Raw genomic sequence first — 19,915 nt, 5'->3', positions numbered from 1 at the left:
ATAGAATAATGTTCGCAAAAAGGATAAATAAAATAATACTGTCCAATGTAATAATAATAGAACCCAACATCTTTACACTCACTCATCCATGACCCCTCACCAGAATACTGAAACGCAAAGTCAAAACAGCTGTCACCAAAGTTTTCAGCCACTCGCTAACAGCTAATACAACCCCCCCCCCCCCCACCAAAAAAAATTTCGGCTCTATTCCCCCCCCCCCCCCTCACTCGTACGCACACACACGGTATAAACATTATAAATAGAAGTTAGTAACGAACGTATACTTCGTTAGGTTAGCAACAAATACGTAAACATACCAAAGACGATGAAACACGTAATGGAGTCGCAATAATTACGCTGTGAAAAGAAGTGTACGACGAAATAGTTGTATCGAGTGACAGAAGAACTATAGTCCACTACAAAAAAGAGTGAGAAACATGGTGAACAGTGTGTGGATGGCGAAAACACAAAGATGTGAATATAGAACAGTGATAAAAGTGGTAGTGCGACCTCCAGATCAGATGTGAGGAAGCGCAGATCAGCAAATCTTAAGTAATTACATTGTTACAAAAAATCGCGAAGTGAACTGTTTGATAATCTATAACTAACAAAATTGTATCATTATAGAGCCGGCCGTGTGGCCGTGCGGTTCTAGGCGCTACAGTCTGGAACCGAGCGACCGCTACGGTCGCAGGTTAGAATCCTGCCTCGGGCATGGATGTGTGTGATGTCCTTAGGTTAGTTAGGTTTAAGTAGTTCTAAGTTCTAGGGTACTGATGACCACAGATGTTAAGTCCCATAGTGCTCAGAGCCATTTGAACCATATCATTATAGATCCCACTGATGAGGCCTTAGAACAGGAGAAGGCGAAACGCGTATGGGATGAATAAAATAACTAGCGGCAGGAAAAGGCAGTTTGATTTGCAAAACAAGTATTTATATGCTTGTTGCGGAGGATGGCCACACAAACAAACTTGTAATTTCACTTGGTTCAGTGACCTAGTGCAAGGCTTTAGCCAACCGGAAAACGGGGACCCATAGTTTAACGTGAAATCCGAACCAACTGTCGTTACTGGAGACCGCCCAACGTCGTTGAGAGATGACGGCTGGGTTAAGACGCAGACTGAAAAATCCAAGGTCCGACCGTGACTCGAACCCGCAACCTCTTGGTTTCCAGTCAAGTGCTTTACCGCTAAACCACCAGGACCAACCGAAACGATACTCCGTAAGGAGGCTGCCTAATTAGAAGTCGTTTGTGAGGAAAGGCGTCACATGTCTTCTGTAAGTCTAAAAATATGGAATTAACTTGACATCCGCTGTCGAAAGCACTCGTTACTCCGTGAGAGTAAAGACCAGGTACTTGCATTAAAATTTCGACTGTAGTTGCAACACGCTCACAATGAGATTTTCACTCATTGTCATTTCATAATTTTAGAGTATGCTTCAGTAACGCCGTAATTACATAGACTAGATGGATACTAACGCAAATGCGGGCGATCGAATGTAGACCTGATCTGTCCAATGATGAGTTACTACACAATTTATGAAGTAACTTGTAACTAGTTGTGGGAGTCATATCTCTCTCTCTCTCTCTCTCTCTCTCTCTCCCCCTCTCTCTCTCTTTCTCCCCCCTTTTTTTTACAGGAACATCATCCCCGGGCCTGTACAGACGAGAGTTCGTAAGAATAATTAACCGAATTGAATTGAGAGTACGAATTTTATTGTTTTCCTGTTTGACCCAACTGATGGCTGAGCCGTCGGGACGTCCTCTCGGCTGTTACGGATTTTGGCGTTTCCGTAATCCGCGTACAGCGTGTTTAGGGGAGAGACACAATACATGATGAGTGTTGTGGTTTGAGGCAACCAGGGCGACTTAAGGGCTACAGACTTCGACGGTGTCTGTTCTTTCCAGCAAATTTTGAGTTACAAATAAAGTTACGAGAATTTCTGGCAGAAAGCAGCACTCTCCACAGGAGTACTATCAGTGGGCGAAGGAGCTAATCAATGAGAATGCCTGCACTTTCTGCCTTGGGGCTGATTGGCTTAAACGACGTTACGTTTAAACTGTTTTGGGAGTTGCTGGTAACTCGAGGAGCAGGAGTCGGCTGACAGTCCTCCTGGGTGAAGGAACCGAGGAGTGGGCCTCCCGTTTCGGGAGTTAGTGATCCATGGTGACCAATGATGTTATCTCGCCAATGTCGAAAACTTAGAGGAATTAGCTAGGGTATGTTCGAGAGATGCTGTAGGTTTACTAGCTCTAGAGAAAAGATAATTTGAAAAGTATAAGAAGTTAAATGCAGCTTCTATTGATTTGGAAAAACCTTTCGATAGGGTGAGATGGGATAGACCCATGCTTACCCTAGAAAACATGATATCGACTGGAGAGAAAGAAAACTGATTACGGAGTTATACTTTAGGAAAAAAGCCAGAGTCGAAGATGATGGAGACCTAACGGAGGCAATAGCAAGCACAAGAGGAGTCAGGTAAGGACGTTACCTTTCACCTACAATGTTTAACATCTACCAAGGAGAGACGATAGGAGAGCGCATACCGTACATGAAACGAGAGGAGCGCGTGTAAAGGACAAATAATGGAGTTTATATGCTATGCTGATAGGTACAGAGGGGCCGTGCGGAATCAGTTCCGCCGTCTTCACTCAAGACAGTAAGCGTCAGAATTACTCTTGTTTATGTGTATCATTTTATCATGTTTAGCACAAGATGTCAAAGTATCAGGTCACTACCAAAACTCCTCAAAAATATTAAAATCAAATTCTGACTGAACTCACGTTGTTCATTTAAAATCTGTTCTAGAGAGCACTCTTTGCTCCTAAAGATTTGAATTTCCTCAAGAAAACAGAGCAGTCTTCCTCTAGTTGTTGTATGCAGCACTTTCATGTTCCGTTCTATAGTTATTATGGAGTCTTAATTTTCAAAAATGTGTTTACCAAAAGATGTGTTACTTTGGGAATACATACGCTCTTTAAAACGTATTTCAAACGACAATTCCATCTGACCTATGTAATACCAATCACTGCTCGTTAACACATGTGTTCAAGAGCAGACGTGTTTCCAAAACAACACAGCTCTTGGTACACGTGTAGTTGAAAATAAACACTATGGAACAAAGATTGAACAGTACATGAAAGTTCTACATACAGCACCTACAGGAAGATTCCTCGATGTACTACAGGAAACTGAAATCTTTAGTAGGTGCTTTAATTGAACAGTGTGAGTATAACCAGAATGAGTATTTTAACATTTTTCACGAGCTGCTCTGATTGTTTGATGTTGTGTGTTAAAATGTGAAACAACGATATGCTTAAACAAGTGTGATTCTGACGTTTGGTGCTTCGTGTGAAGACGGGAAAACAGCGAGACTGTTTCCGTGTGGTCTCTTCTGCACTAGTCCAACGTACGTAGGCGACTGATATTAGCAAGACAGAGCGCCCCAGAAGGAAGCGACCTCTGGTGGCTGCCATGAACTCATCGGTGGTGCAACGTCCCCTCTCTGCCTTATCTGCATTATTCAGTTGCTGAATCCTTTCCTAACTTAAGTTAATCTGCCAATATTGTTTTTCCAGAATATTTTGTTTAGCTTTGTTTTAATATTATAAATTTAATAACGTAATTGTGCATACATTGTTACCCCATAACAGACGTACATTTGTCTATCTTAAATAGCAGCATCACAGAGAACACCAAAGTTTTACTGATGTGTTATACTCTGTGACGATATTTTATGATGTGTTCACTGCCACTTTTTTCTTTTTATATTGTGCGTGTTGTAAGTAGATAGAACTTTTTATGTACAATACTTTTTCTGTATTCTCTTCTGTTTGTTTTAGTTCTGAAACTGATTGCTAGCACAATTGAAACAAGTCATATCATTTTATAAACTCGCGATCTGCACGAAGTTTACACATAAAGATCTTTAAGAATGCTGGGTACCACCCGCGATAATTGCAGTGTAAAGCTGTTTCAGTTTATCTCAGAGTGCTACCATTAGCTTACTAACGTAAGTGTTAAATACGACACCGCGAGGTACTGCGTCCTTGGTTGGACTTCCGTATCGCTGCCTCCGGCTGGATGAGGTCATCAAGAGTTAAACGGGACATCCTTAATCCCCATTGGAAGGTGCTAGTGAGTATCTCAGTTATAGGAATCCACATCGAAAAACTGTTCACCATTCGTTCCATGTAGTTCGTTAAAGCAGCAGTTAAATAATTATTTTGAGATGCAGAATCTTTCCTCGTAAAATGCTGGGACAGTTTCCTCCATGTCAGATTTTACTGAACAGATCGAGCACCTTCTGCTTGGACCCTAAGTTAAGATAGGGAAACACGGCCCTTGTGTAGCGTCATTGGCGACTCATCCAGCGTATTCTAATTTCCACATGGAAAATGGACAGCTAAACGATTTCTGCTTGGCGCAACCGAGGTCTCACACCCTACTTTTTGTACTGTTTTTGAAAGCAGGGGCTAGCACATCACTATATTCCTTGGACAAATCAATACGATGTGATATTTAACTTACCAGAAACTGCGCAGAGTCGAGAAGCCAGTGGCCCTGAGGGGAAGACTAACAGCCAAGCCCTCTGGGAAGTTCTGAATGGCGATGCCGATGGCGAGATTCCTGCACATAGAAGGTAACATTCAGTATTAATGGATGCTTGGCAGTTCATTCTTCAATTTTACCTCTTTTTCTATAAGGATTTTGCTTTTGTCTAACTTACACCCCATTCAAATGCAGTGCATGAGACAGAGTCGATGAAACGTAATGTATTAACTATGGCCGAGCAGTTGATACACTCAATCGAGGTGAACAATTAGAAATGCTGTAAATACCTGACTTTGTCAGAAGGATAGCGTTCTCTATGTAAAAAGAGCTTCCAAAATGGAAAATTTATTGCGCAGATCACAGCTGATACATATCCTGACTTTATAACTATGCTCTAACTAGTAATCAAGACATGTATCAACTGCCATCTGGGGAATAAAACTTTTATTTTGGAAGCTTTTTACACATTATATTAGAAATGCATTTAAGGGAAATAATAAGGCGAGAAACATAGACAACTTTCCAGTTCATTTTAGTAATATATTTATACCTTTTGCATTTAGTGCAGATGGACTCCAACAGAAAACAGAACGGCTTAAATTCAGTTACAAGAATACTAAGGCAATTTATAATCAACTAATTGAAAAGAAAATATTATTAATGAACGATGAAATCAATAAATGTTAATGAGTGTTATGTTTAGTGCAAATCAAGACAACTGAATGGAAAGCAAAAGAAATAGAGTGAAAATGGGATGCAATGCTGTTGGTAAACTAAACATTGTTTATCAGCTGAAGATACGTATTAAGTCGATGTTCAATACTGCTTTGTTACTTTTTGTAAAGATTGTGATCCGACGGATGGCCGCGAATGTTTTCCGGAATTCGGGGAGACGCGCCGGCTTCCGATCGAACCCGCCCTGAGGTTAACGACGACAGCCACAGTGCTGGCCAGACCGGATGTGGTTTTCCACATCCAACTATGTGAATAACGGGATGGTGACTACGAGACGCCTCAGTTACGCAATTTGCAAACATTTCGAAAACGTTCTTACACTTACACATAGGATAACAGTAGACGTAGATACGTGGGGTACACAAATACCAACCCGAGTGGGATGTGGGGGCGGGGCGTGGGGGCCGCTGAAGTGGGAGGGGGTGAGGGGGGGGGGAATTGGCGCTGGATTGGCATCCGGCACCCTCTACTACAAAAATCACCAAAACCAGATTAACAAACCGACCCCTATGGAGATAAGGAATAAGCCAAGGAAAATAAAGAAATAGAATAGTATTGACGCCACCATGCGACATATAGTTTACATTATTACCGGATTTCGCATAAACCATCATTAAATTATGTTCAACAAAACGAAAAAAACCGCTCATGCGATTACGTCATTGTCACTGTGCACACAGGTATGTTGAACATGTGCTAACGACAGGCTGACAGCGTCCTATTTTTATGTGGACACGAGGCACCGTTAGCGGTAATGTACGTCGTACAAGTGTCGGCCCACAAATATTACAACGGTTGGAACACATACTGCGGAAACTGAAAGTGCTATTTATTGATTGGTAGTCAGAAGCTCGTATTGTTACCCAATGAACAGATAGCAATAATACTTTGAAAGTGTATTTTTGTGAGAAAATATACTTTTTTAAATGGAACAATGACTATTGACAACAACGGACTACAAGAAGAGCAAATCAGAATGACAGTGGCGTTTGTTGCAGGATTCTAGTGAGAGTCATTTACGAGATACTGGTATTTGGAGAAGTTTCCACGCCGACACTTGTTTGCACCACTCAACCTGCGAAATTGCTAGATATGATGTTGTCATATTTGCTTACAGTGTGCTAGTATGTGCTGCATTGCTACATGCTAGTCAGTTAGCGTGTGACAGTCCAAGCAGTAGATCGTGAGTGGACGATGGAACTTAGCAATGCAGAAAAAGCCGACATGCCTATAGTGCATGAAGAGTGTACGAAGAAAGCAGTTCGTTCTTGTACGGCGTATATGGAAAGATATCCCAGTACATGTCGATCATCTGGACTATTATTGCAGTTGATCCCAACGTTAGCTCCCGAGCACGAGGTGGTGGCATGAGTCTGGGAATGGTCCTACGATTCTCCATCGACGTACGTCCCAAGCCTATCATATCTGTCTCTAGCAAGGCCTGCATTGAAACGATTATTAGAATCGTGTTAACTTCTGTACATGGGAATTAAGACAGGATACTACAGACGTATCATGTATCTTGTTTCGTGATGAAGCCACATTTACCAATCGTGACCACGTAAATCGCCGGGCGAAACATGCACTACTGGTCGGTTGACAATTCTCGTCAGGTAGAACGTCAGCATACATGGAGTGTAAACGAGTGGTGTGGGGTTATGAATCATCAGCTCACTGGCCCATTTTTCATAGACGCAACACTTAACCCGCACAAGTATCGCAGCCTCCTAACAGACCATTTTCCATGAATGCTAGAAGAGGTTCCCCTTCAGACCAGGAGGAACCTGTGGTACCAATACGATGTCTGTCCAGCCCGTAGTGCACGGAGTACTACAGCATGGCTTCACGAATTGTTTCCAAGTCGTTGGATTGGACGCAGAGGACTTGTACCTTGCCAGCGCGTTCCCCCCGATTTGACACCTGTAGGCTATTTTCTGTGGGGAAACTGAGAGATGCTGTCTAAAAGGACATGCCAACTACATCTCATTATATCCAATGACGTACTACAGCAGCCTACTCGGGCGTCTCCACAGAAATGCTAGGAAGTGTGTAGCAGTCGTTCCATACCAGACTGGAAGCGTGTATAGCTGCTCCCAGTGGTCACTTTGAACACAACAACAAATGGTCAGTTCTCTCGTTATTGGTCGGAATCCACATAGCTAGTGTATTCACTTGTTCTTTAGTGTGCGCTACCACAGGTATTGTACAAGTGCTGGTGTGGAAACTTTTCAAATGGTTCAAATGGCTCTGAGCACTATGGGACTTAACAGCTATGGTCATCAGTCCCCTAGAACTTAGAACTACTTAAACCTAACTAACCTAAGGACAGCACACAACACCCAGCCAACACGAGGCGGTCGAAACTTTTCAAAATACAGAATCTCGTAAATGACTCGCACTAGAATCCTGCAACAAACACCACTGATATTCCAATTTACCGTACTTTTAGTTTGTTGAAGTCAATCTGCACTGTTACATTTCAAAAAGTGTACGTTTGCACACAAAATACTCTTCTAAGTAATATAACAATCTGTTTACTGGCTCACAGTACGAGCCTCTGACTGTTACGACTTCCTTTGCCCGCTGTGTGGTTCTTTAGTGGATACAGGAGCGAGGAACAGAGGCCGTTCATGAACGGAGAATTCAGATATTAATTTATTCCACATCTAATATCACATAGCTAAAATAATACACAACTTTGTTGCTGTATTTGCAGCGCCAGTTTCTAACAGAAGATTTGGAAGTAGAAATATATACGGATACAAAATATTTATAAATCTGTCACTCTTCAATACAATGTCTATTCCTAAGATGTCGAGGTCTGATCACTATTAAAGTCTGTAAATGTTATTCAATTTGCAGACGCACAAAATGGACATAGTGCATGAATATTCAAACTTAAGCACACACGCCACTAAAGCTCCGGAGACCGGATGCCTATATATCATTCGCAGCGTCATAATCGTTCGTGGCAGCGTCGTCGTGCCGCGGTGGCGGCTGTAGGAAACGCGGCTGCGTTTGCTCTGAAATATGAATCGCGTATTTTAAAATGCAGCCCACTGGACTACAGCCGATACCGCGCTGACTACCAGTCCATTTTGTGAAAACCGCACATCAATAGCGCCTTCCATTACCGCAATATTTTCGGTGGAAGTTTTACGTATTCACCCAGTTTAAGAAGTGATGTATGGTATATGTATAGGCATGATGCTGCCAAGGAACTGAGTGTCCAGCAATAAGGGCTGCACTCTTGGCCCGAAAACAAATGAACATGCTCTTTCGAACGTTCGATAAATCGCTCCGTGTCCGCATTACGACAAAGACTGCACTATTTTCCGCGTCCCACGGCATGCTTTATATTCCCTTCACTGCTAGTGATACCACCTGCTACCTGCGAGTAGTTATTGTACGTTGATGTCGTGCATAGGCGCTGGTCATACTAATGTGGGTGGACCGTGTAAATTGCTGAAAACAGTTCTGTATGACCTTCATGACCTGCATAGGCTTTTCTTAATCGGTATACTATTACAGGACGACAAGAAATTTCATCGTACAGCTAAAAATGGAGTTGGTGAAGTTACCCTACATTATCGGTGCAGGCAGTAAAGCGCGTTGGATTCCCAGTCACGAACGGAACAACACAGTTTGTATACATTGTTCAGTGTGTAAACGCGCCTCGAAAAGTCGCTTGCCGGTAGGTGAACCTAAAATAATGAAGCGCTGCCTGCGAGTGATCGCCGGCGGCCGACAGCACTAGCTGATGACAGCTACCTATAAATTACGGCCCTTAGGTACCCCGGAGAGAAGGCAACAGAACTGTGATGCCGGCAACTGAGAGCGTTGCACACATGGACCAATTTAACTTCTAGGCGCTCATTATGAATACCAATATAGCTCCTCTCTCTCTCTCCCCAGCGCCGTGGCACCCAAAGGAGGTAGTCGCAGAGGAGACGGGAGGCGGCTCGGAACCGAAGCACACCTCAGTCATGCAGTCCCACGGGTTCAGCAGCAGAGGTAGGACTTATCATGTAGGGACCATGGGCACGTTCCAGCAGACGCAAAGGTCTACGTCCCGAAGAAGTATCCTCTGGACCACTTCAGTCTTGCAAACAACGACATGTACAACAAGAAAATAATCGTGGATATCTCGACTTGAGAATAACTCTGCCTCGCCTCTCACTTCGAAATCCCTCCCACCTTGACATGAATAGAATTGGATCAGGTGGAGGTTACTCAACAGTCTTTGCTCAACAGTCTTCATTCTGGAGTTGGAAGATCCAGAAATGGCACTTCCCTGTAAATACTACCAACTGTGACTGCAGAGAACCACTGACCACGGAGCACTTACTGGATTGTCAACTACACCCTGTGTCTTACGCAGAACAACATCTGCTTGCGACGCCAGGAGCAAGTGAACTTGCAAGATTTTGGTTAAGAGTACTGCAGCTTGGTAATTCTTTGTTTCCTTTGTTTGCAATGGTAATTATTTCGGACTGTATTTGTTCTGTGACTCGAACAAATACAAAATGTATTTAAATCTTTTCGCCGCTACGGAGGACAAATCGAGGACTATGTAATATTACAAAAAGACTCTCCAAAACTAATATCCAGTACTACATTCAACATGCGTTCATCTTTGGAGGCCATCATGTGAACGCTTTCCTCCTGGAAGCAATAATCTGCAGACTGAAATGACCTGCTGTATCCGCTCAAGTGACACCAACTGACAATGCTTGGGACCAGTCGAAAACTGTAGTGCATCACCGCAGCGGCCTTCATAACACACTGGATGAACTCATAAAAGCCACTACCGAAGAATGGGACAGGTTTCAGCAGCAATGTCCTAACCCGACGGCGTGGCAAGGAGGATCGAAGCATGTCACACTGCACGGGATATAGCAAGAAAGCACTGAATGTCAGCCAGCAGCAGATATTGCCTTCGTAGATGAGCAAAGATTTTCAGTTTCGAACAAACTGCATTTACGTTGCTTGTTATTTTGAGTAAAGTAATCCATATACGTACACAGGTATGCAGGGAGCGCAACCTTTTTTGATCAGCTTTTAAAATTTCGTCTTTCGCGGGCGACGTGGTCGTTCGCTATAGCAGCAATGCCAAGGAGAACTAAAGATACTTGCTCTTGCTGTTGAAGCACATTTCCGCAAGAGATGACCATTCGTGTTAAGACAAAATGGAATTAATTTGTATAGAGCCAGTGCACCTGCTGTGTGAACAACTGGAAGTGGAAAACAGGAGTAATAGTGATTTTCTGTAAGAGTTCTGGGCGTCTCACTGAGAAAACGCACGAGTATAGATCCTCAGGTGATGCCAACAGTAGCGACACGACCCTGCGCCCCTCGATCCGTTGCAGTACTCGAAGCTAGCAACAGGGAGACGGGCGGGGCCTCCTCCTGCTCCGGTCACCCGAAATTTGCGAATGCGCCAGACGCCAGACAGTTCCGGGAGAAAGTCACCCGCCGGTCCACGGCGCGCGCTCAGCGGCGGCCGCCGCGCCGCCACTCTGTCTGCTCTCGGTCTCCTCGCCGGGCATCCACTGTGCTGGGCTGTGACGACACAACATAACTATGCGATCAAGATTCAATTTCAGACTGGCGGCTGGCTCAGAGCGCTCACACCTTGGCAACCGAAGGACCCTACCAGCCTTTTGTCATTATTTCTACTTCCTTATGCCAAACTCTAAACTTTTTTTTCCTGCGGATTCTTACGTCCACGGTTTTTGATTGTAAGGCTGATAGTCTCTTTCATTATCTTACCCTCTGAACAATCGTATTTTACAAAAATTGTCTTTAATCCTGAAGTTCTTATCAGGTTTCCAACAAGTTCTACATCAACGTGCTATAGCCGGCCAGTGTGGCCGAGCGGTTCTAGGCGCTTCAGTGTGGAACCGTGCGACCGCTACGGTCGCAGGTTAGAATCCTGCCTCGGGCATGGATGTGTGTGATGTCCTTAGGTTAGTTACGTTTAAGTAGTTCTAAGTTCTAGGGGCCTGATGACCTTAGATGTCAAGTCCCATAGTGCTCAGAGCCATTTGAACCATCAACGTGCTATAAATACCATTCACTTTCCATATTGGGCATGAAACATGGTGTTAATATCAACGAAATTTTGTTTTTGTCACAGTGCGCAATTATGGAAGGCTAGAATCAATTTCACACAGTAACAGTTTTGTTTATGTCTGGTTCAAAAACACCTGGGAGGACGACTGCTGTTCAAGCACGTTAACTTACTTCTGCAACAACCGGTTGGGAAAGGAATGTGGAAATGCTGACTTACTGAGTTCAGACAGCCAATCAAAAGTGATAATGTAACTATTAATGATCTATCATTGAATAAATCTCTCTTGACAGCGACATTTACTTTTAAAAAGGAAACAAAACGACAGAAATTCCACTAAGAACAGGGTTGAACATTTAGGGAATTTCACTGCATAAGGCTGTTCTATTCAAGTCGAAAACTACGAATATACCAATACCTACGTGCTGGCAATAACCACTTACAGTCAAAAAATATTCGACCTGTCAACGACAAGCGACAATTACTACAATGTGCACGAAGATCAATAGACAGGCACACGAACAACTTCCGCGTCTCGGACAGGACGTCTGAGGTGCAGAGAAGCAAAGCACGAGCTCCAGATATCCGCAAGACAGTTATAGAATGATACGATATTAGGATCTTAGCCAAGCAAGAGCCCAAGAGACAGACTAATAAGGTTTTTTTTACTGCAGACCTTGCGGGACACAGATACAGCAAAGGAAGATATAAGAAGAGACGGTTTCATGATTCTACGAAGCCTGCTGGAACATATTGGTAGCTGACAGCACTGAAATTGAACATAATGGCCGAAGACAATGAGATTTGGCTCTGCTTAAGAAGTTCAGATCAGAGTCTCAAATACCACTATTAAATGCTATGCCACGCTGTGCATAAACAGAAAAGTGCACAGTTATGATAAACGCTATCTTTGTGTACTAGTTACAAAATGTCGTCGTTTCCATGTAACAATGAGGTATACTTACCAATACAATTAGGGAAACTGTCAGGACGTCCTCTGGCCTCTGGACACCCCGTATTACTACTACAAGAAAAGGTAAAAGCCCATTTCGTTTATGTACACACGTCAATTACAATGTGACATATGCGTGACAATCGTCATATGGTGGCGGTACATGAATCGTCAGCGTTCACTGCAATGGTAGCAAAACTTGTGTAACGTGATTTATTGAAACAAATTGCATTACACTTTACTGCTAGGATAGGTTCCGATTAGTGACACCATGATCTTGAAAATTCCAATGAATAGGGACAAAGTGTGCAATCTCACGACTACACAATTGAGTTGTAAGAACACTTATTATCTGGAGGAAATCAGGGAGTGCTCCACGAACACCGGCAGCCAGCACAGTCTGCCGGAACCGCCAACGGCTGCCACCTGCCTGCACCGAACATTACAAACGGTATGAGGTCCACAACTATAGCAGTATTCTTCGTACACGTCACCAAGAATAGACAGGCCAGTAATTCACGATAACAGTAGACAAAAAACACTGACGGAGATGCCACACTGAAAGGTGTCCACTATTGTCTTCAAATGTATCGAATCTGATAACACACCAACAAAGAGAACGCGATATGTGAAATTATTCCACTTCGTACGCTAAATGTCTCAATGTCGTCATACAGGACTTAAAAGTGTACACAAAAATTGTCATCGGCAGACGTAAATACTAGAAATTTCTTTGGCGGGTACATGGTGCATGAATGGAGATACGTCGATCTCTATTTCTGTTATACTGTGGTACCTCCAAATGCAATTGGCAGGATGATATAATTCTCATTGCGGAAAGCATTTTTCAGTAGCAGAAGTCATACTAAAGTATTGTGGACTTGAAAGCAACCTTCGCATTATTACTTGTTTTGACGCTGGTGCCATTAAGGATTATTTCCTTTATGTGGAAGATAATTTCATAGTCATCATGGAGCTCAACTGGTGAACGGCGAGCAAACAGCTGAGAGCGTCACTTGAACACAGTGCTGAATGTAAACTCTACGTGAACCCTACTGAACATTCCTTGATCTGATTCGCTTGGAAGGCATGCACCCCAGAATACCCCAAGCAAGAGACTGCTCTCTTCGATAAGTGTTAAAAATTCCCAAGAAATCCCTCAACTATCTCAATGAATTCAGTCACACAACGCGAACTAGTGATTGTTATTTGTGGTGAATATCTGATTGATTAGAAGACCTTAATTAGATACATAATAGCACTAAGATGCAAGTTGTTATAAACATTACTTTTGCGTTTTCGTAATTCAAACTCAAAAAATGAAATGGTAAGCACATTTACAAATTTACTAAGAAGCCATTTTGGTGGTTTGAATTTAAAAAAAAAAAATCAAAATATTAATCCTGAGGCGAACGTTAACATTAATAAGTTCCACAAAACTGTGGATACCGCAGATGCTATTCAATTTGTATACAGAACAAGCAGTAAAAGAGACAAAAGAGAAATTTCGAAAGGGAATCAAAGTCTACGAAGAAGATATCAAAAGTTTAAGATTTGTATTGATATTTCAACTCTCTCAGAGGCAGAAAAAGACTTGGCATATCGGCTGAAGGAAGTGGAAAATATCCTGAAAAGAGGTTCTAAGATGAACATCAATAACAGTAAAAAAAGGGGGGGGGGATAATGGAATGCAGCAAGGGGTCTGATTCGGAAATCACACTCTGACAATAATAGATGATATTTTGTAATTTGGGTAGCAGAATAACTAATAATGGCATGGGTGAAGTGAATATAAATTTTAGAGTAACAATATAAAGCTTTACCAGAACAGAGAATTATGTTAACATCGAATACAAATTTAAGTGTCAGGAAGCTTCTTCCGAAGCTGTTTGTTTGGAGCCCAGCATTATATGGAAGTGAAACGTGGCCATTTAATAGAACAGGCATCAAAAGAATAGAATATATAGTAAGGGGATGGTACATAAGACTGTTCAAGATTAGATGGGCAGGAAAATTTGGAAATTTGTGGTAAGTTATGTGGGACCAAACTACTGAGATCGTCAGCCCTAAGCTTACACACTACTTAATCTAACTTAAACTAACTTACGCTAAGGACAACACAGAAAACCATGCCCGAGGGAGGACTCGAACCTCCGACAGGGGCAGTCGCGCGAACCGTGACAAGGCGCCAGACCACGCGGCTACCCTGCGCGGCTGATGGGTAGACTGGGTGACGAATGACGAGGTATAAACACTCATAAGATCTGATCAATTAGAAGATCGGCTTGCACGCCACTGTGCTTTACTACGCATTGTCCTATTTGAGATGACGTGCACATTTTGTCACCCATGTCTGAACTGGCTGACCTAGCTAGTTGCAGAGGGATCCGAATCACGGTGCAACTCGACACTGGCAGAGATGAAAGAAGTGATTCGCGATAGACAAAAACCACAGGACTGGCCAGAGGTCAGACTCTGGAGCTTTTGTTCCGCAGTACAGGACAAAACGAACGAGCCACCGGCCACACAATGAAGAGTTTTATTATGATACAGGCTGTGCTGAACAATTTCTCTCGCTTACAACTTATATTTATTGAAGCGGGATTTCAAAGAAAGCTTAAAACCTTTATGCATTCATTGATTTATCAGCCGCCTGTGACACTGCCTGGCGAGAAGGCATGATCTACACATTAATTCGTGCGATGCTATGCAAACCAATTGCTCGTTTGCTAAATGACATGCTGAATGAAGAACATTTCAAGTTATCATGAGGTCCAACGTAAGCTCACTACGAAAACTCAAGAACGGCCAGCCACAAGGATCGTTACTTGCACCACTCCTTTTCAGCCTAAATGTCGCAGACATGACAGAGACGAGATCTGAAAAGCACGGCTACGCTGATGACTGGGCACTAGCAACAAGATGTAGCTCATTTAAAGAATCAGGAGGAGGTCCTTACAGCCGACATGGAAAAGTTAGGAAGGTACTGCCGAAAATGGCGCCTCCAACCAAACGCCAGCAAAACAGAGGTTACATGTTTTCATCTGACCAACAAACTTGCCAAAAGGAAGCTTCGAATATAGTTTGAGAACACATGGCTCAATCACAATAAAGCACCAAAATATCTTTGTGTGACACTCGACAGAACTCTCACATTTAAAGAGCATACAACAAAAATAGCAGAGAAATTAAAATCGAGGAACAATATTACGCAAAAACTTTGTGAAATAACGTGGGGAGCATCAGCCTCTCTCTTGCGCTCATCTGCTCTGAGCCTTGTCTTCTCAATTGCTGAATACTGTACGCCAGTGGGGCTATATAGTCCCCACACTCAAACAATTTACGCTTAACTCAATAACACAATGAGAAGATCGAAGGAGTCATCAAACCTAACCCCTACGGAATGGCTCCCAATCCGGAACCATATACCACCGCCAAATTTGCGTCCTATGAACCGCACTCACGAGTGAGTATAAGAAGATCTTGAGCAACAAAAACCTACCAGCACATCAGGACATTGAATACGCCACCCATAGCCGCCTTCGATCCATAAAGCCCCCTATCGAAACGGCAATTACAGCTACAGAGGAAAATTTCAGCTTGACTAAAACCTGACATCAACAATGGACCACAAAGCAGAGTAATGAATTCCATGTATTACCCAAAAACCTCCGGGTTTTGAGTTACCACGTAAAACTGGTCAACTCTAAACAGAATACGGACCCAGCATGATACATGTGCCTATTTCCTGCAGAAGTGGGGCAAGAAATCGACGCCCTTCTACGAATGTGACGACATCCAAAGTATAAAACACATCACAGAAGAATTCTCTCGGACAGCTTTAGAAGGTAAACCTGAAAATTTCCTGATGGCCACTCCAGAACCAATAGCTCATATAAATATGTTAGATGTTTGTTCATAACTATAATTATCTCAATTTTAACTAACTGTATTGTCGTTTGTGTCTTACTGCCATCGTTAAATAAATAAATATGTAATAATGATACACGGTCCAATGACAATGTGACCACGATCTATGCTCGACGTCAACGTGCAATAACCACTCACAGACGGCAGGTGGCAACACAAGCAGTGGAGGGTGTGTAAAGCATGTCGGGGGATGCAGAAAATAGTGCAGTCGTTGTAGCAACGCGGAAGTGGAGCGATTTATCCGATGCACAAAAGAGCAAATATGTAAATAGTTCCATGCTGCCATGGTTAAGGTGATGTGTATGAGCTTATACTTGTGCAAGTGTTGAACAACTAACCGCCCCGAAGAGCCAAGGAGCTACCAACAGTATCTCCTCAACGACCTTCAGCGGACGTTGCTGCGTATGGGCCTCCGCAGCAAGCGCCTGGGTCACGCACCCATGCTGACTGCTGTTTATCGGCGACAAAGGCTGGAATTATATGAAGACAGTATCTATTCTTTCCGACATGTCCGAAATAACAGATAGTTAAGGCTAACCGGCCATTGACCTTCCTCTTCTGTACTGGATGCCCGAAGTCTTACGTGATGAGTGTAATGGGCAGGAGCACTACGAATGTAGTGTGTGGACATTAAGTTGGGAATGTGGGTCTCACGGGGAGCGTGCAAGGGATAAGTCCCTGTAGTCGTACGATCCTCTGTGCAGTCGGTGGCTCAGATGGGTAGAGCGTCTGCCATGTAAGCAGGAGATCCCGGGTTCGAGTCCCGGTCAGGGCACACATTTTCAACTGTCCCCATTGATGTATATCAGCGCCTGTCGATAGTTTAGGGTCTTGATTTAATTATCATTTCAATGCTGGAATTTGCACGCTAATGCCGCAACTGGACTTCCACTGGGTGGCGACAGCTGGCCTTTTCAGACGAATCACGTCTTACGCTCCATCGGACACACACCCGTTGGCGTGTACGGCGTGAAACGTGTGGAATCAAACACCCTCCAACAACCGTCGGCCGAAGGAGTGAGCATTCACTGAGTGACTTCGTCATTCTGGAAGACACAATGAACACACGTATGCATCTATCCTTGGGGACCATGTATACCATTACAAGCAGTTAGTTTCTTCTCGGCTTACAATACTCCCCTGTATAGATAATCTGTGGGACCACCTCTATCGGGTCGTACGCTCCATGGATCCCGAACCGAGAAACTAACGCAGCTCGCCATGGCACAGGAGTCGTCATGGCTTCACATCCGTCTCAGTTCCTTCCGGAACGTCACTCACCTCTCGCGGTGGTAGGTCCAGCAAAAGGTGATTATTCGGGCTTCTGACAGGTGGTCACGTTAATGCGACTAGACAGTGTATAATTTGATTAAATAAACGGATGCATCGATAAGACACATCCTGACGCTTGGATTAGGTGATTTCGTAATGAGAGAAGTGTGGCAAGTAACAAACGTGGAGGGTGAATACAGTAAGCGGGCTGAAACGGACGTTGGTTGCACTTTTTGTGCAGAGATGAAGAGGTCTGCAGGGGCAGACTAGACTGGGTAGCTCCATCAAAGCAGCACGAACAACAACAACATGTTACTGTAACACCTGCATGGTGTGCAGTACCCAATTATGAACCATACTGACAGCAATTACAGAGCTCTTAAACGCTATAATTCCGTATATTACTCTGAAAATTGTCTCCCTTGTACGACGACAGGGAAAATTAAAAGCTTGGGTTTTCGCGGTGGGTGATATCACGAGCGATCGGCTAACTGTTTTGATCGGTGTGTAAGTGATAGCGTGACCGGTGACGGCGCGCGTTATATAAAAGAAAGCCGAGCCGGCAAAGCGTGCCGCACAGCGAGCCGAGTACTTTCCCTCGCCAACGTGTTTGATTAAACGAAGCACAAATGCAGGAAAGTGACGGGGAGCGCGCAGGTACCAGATAACACGTCAGATCAACTGCGAATGTGTGCCGCCGCCGCGGCAAGAGTGTCTGCAAAAAGACGACGTGTCGCAAGCGGGCGGCGGGCAGAGGGCGGAGCCGCAGACACCGTGCCGACACACACACACACACACACACACACACACACACACACACACACACACAGACACACTAAACTCCGCGCAATAAGACAGTACGGTAGACTTGACAGTGTTGTGATGATATAATTCGTATAAGCTTCTCAACCAATTACTAAACATATATATTGTTTTGCAAGCTAAGGTCAGCAGCACCAGTCTTCAACATGCAAGATATCCATGCGTACCAGTCACTGACACTCATACGCAGCAGTCATTGACTGTTATCTAAAACATATTTCAAGATTTCTAAATCATTTTATTGTAATTAGAATACCAAAAATATGTGTCGAGTTAGGAGAAACTGTAATAAGCACTCTGCCTTTATTTCGACAGAATACGGACAAGTGTAATGTCATATGAAATACATGACCATCATCAAAGAATGTAAGTCATTGGATTTCTTGTTCGATTATCCAAGGCAGGAACATATTTGGCACGAATTCATGGAATGTGGGACCACATAGCCAACCACTTTCAGACCGTCCAATCTCTCATGTTCTTGGTATGCTGTCAGCTATTGTGCCACGAATTCTCTTATATTAAAAAACAATCACACGAGGAACAACCTTACCAACAGCATTTGCTGTTACAAATACAGTCAGATTATATTTCTCATCATTTGTAACAATGTATAAAGCTTTATTCCTCCTATACGAGTATCTGATCGCTTTTACCTCTTCAGGTTGAAAATATTTTAGAAATGCACTTTCATCTCAGCAGAAAACTCTAATAGGGTCACTTTTAGAATTGTTTCTTTCAAAAGCTGTTCTATTCCTGCAAACCTGTAACGAATTGGTTGCTCAGTGGCATTATCACGGGGATTTATCAAGTTTATTGTCATTCATTTAAAACAAGATGACTTTTCATCAACGACGTATGCTATTTTCTGATTGGTCTTTCATTATTAAATGGGTTTTGTCCTCTCATTTTACTTAATATTTGCTGCACACTTCCCGGCAAAATTGCTCAAGTTACTTGATAGTGCACTTTTACAGTAGACAAACGCCACTGGACTAGAATATATTCTTCATCCACAGTCAGGGTAGTGGAGTGACGAGTTACATGATTTGATACTTCGGCCATTTACTTTGTAACGTAATGGAACTCTTGGCTCACCGAACTCTTTGGCTGCAGTAGCCACTGAGTGTTCCCGCCACGATAGTTTCTATAGGCCTAGCTTTTGTTATTTGGTTAAGCTTGTAGTCTCACTTGGGCCCTATATATGGTAGAAGATGCTCCAGTTATTAGCATCCTGTTATTCCAGCGATTGACACAATGCCAAAACTGGAGCTACGACTCCTAGAAACCAAGGCCGGCCGATGTGGCCAAGAGGTTCTAGGCGCTTCAGTCTGGAACCGCGCGACCGCTACGGTCGCAGGTTCGAATCCTGCCTCGGTCATGGATGTGTGTGATGTCTTTAGGCTAGTTAGGTTTAAGTAGTTCTAAGTTGAGGGGAATGATGACCTCCGCTGTTAAGTCCCACAGTGATTAGAGCCATTTGAACCATTCGAATCCCGGTTCGACACAAAATTTCAACTTTCCCCGTCGATTTAAATGAATGCCCACTCGTAACCAATGTCTGTAATTCCT

General features: G+C 43.4%; 1 protein-coding gene across 3 annotated transcripts in view; it reads right to left on the bottom strand.

The window, feature by feature from the left end:
* The window catches only part of LOC126474150 (zinc transporter ZIP11), a 435,762-nt gene that overhangs the window by 105,307 nt on the left and 310,540 nt on the right, over positions 1-19,915 (bottom strand). For all 3 annotated transcript variants that reach the window (XM_050101604.1, XM_050101605.1, XM_050101606.1), the window contains one exon: positions 4,536-4,634. In XM_050101604.1, the coding sequence (XP_049957561.1) occupies positions 4,536-4,634 (99 nt within the window). The remainder of the gene's footprint in view (positions 1-4,535; positions 4,635-19,915) is intronic.

This window comes from Schistocerca serialis, chromosome 4 (assembly GCF_023864345.2).
Source record: "Schistocerca serialis cubense isolate TAMUIC-IGC-003099 chromosome 4, iqSchSeri2.2, whole genome shotgun sequence".
NCBI classification, from domain to species: domain Eukaryota; kingdom Metazoa; phylum Arthropoda; class Insecta; order Orthoptera; family Acrididae; genus Schistocerca; species Schistocerca serialis.
The sequence above is the reverse complement of the archived record's forward strand: the minus strand, read 5'-3'. Positions and strand labels throughout refer to the sequence as shown.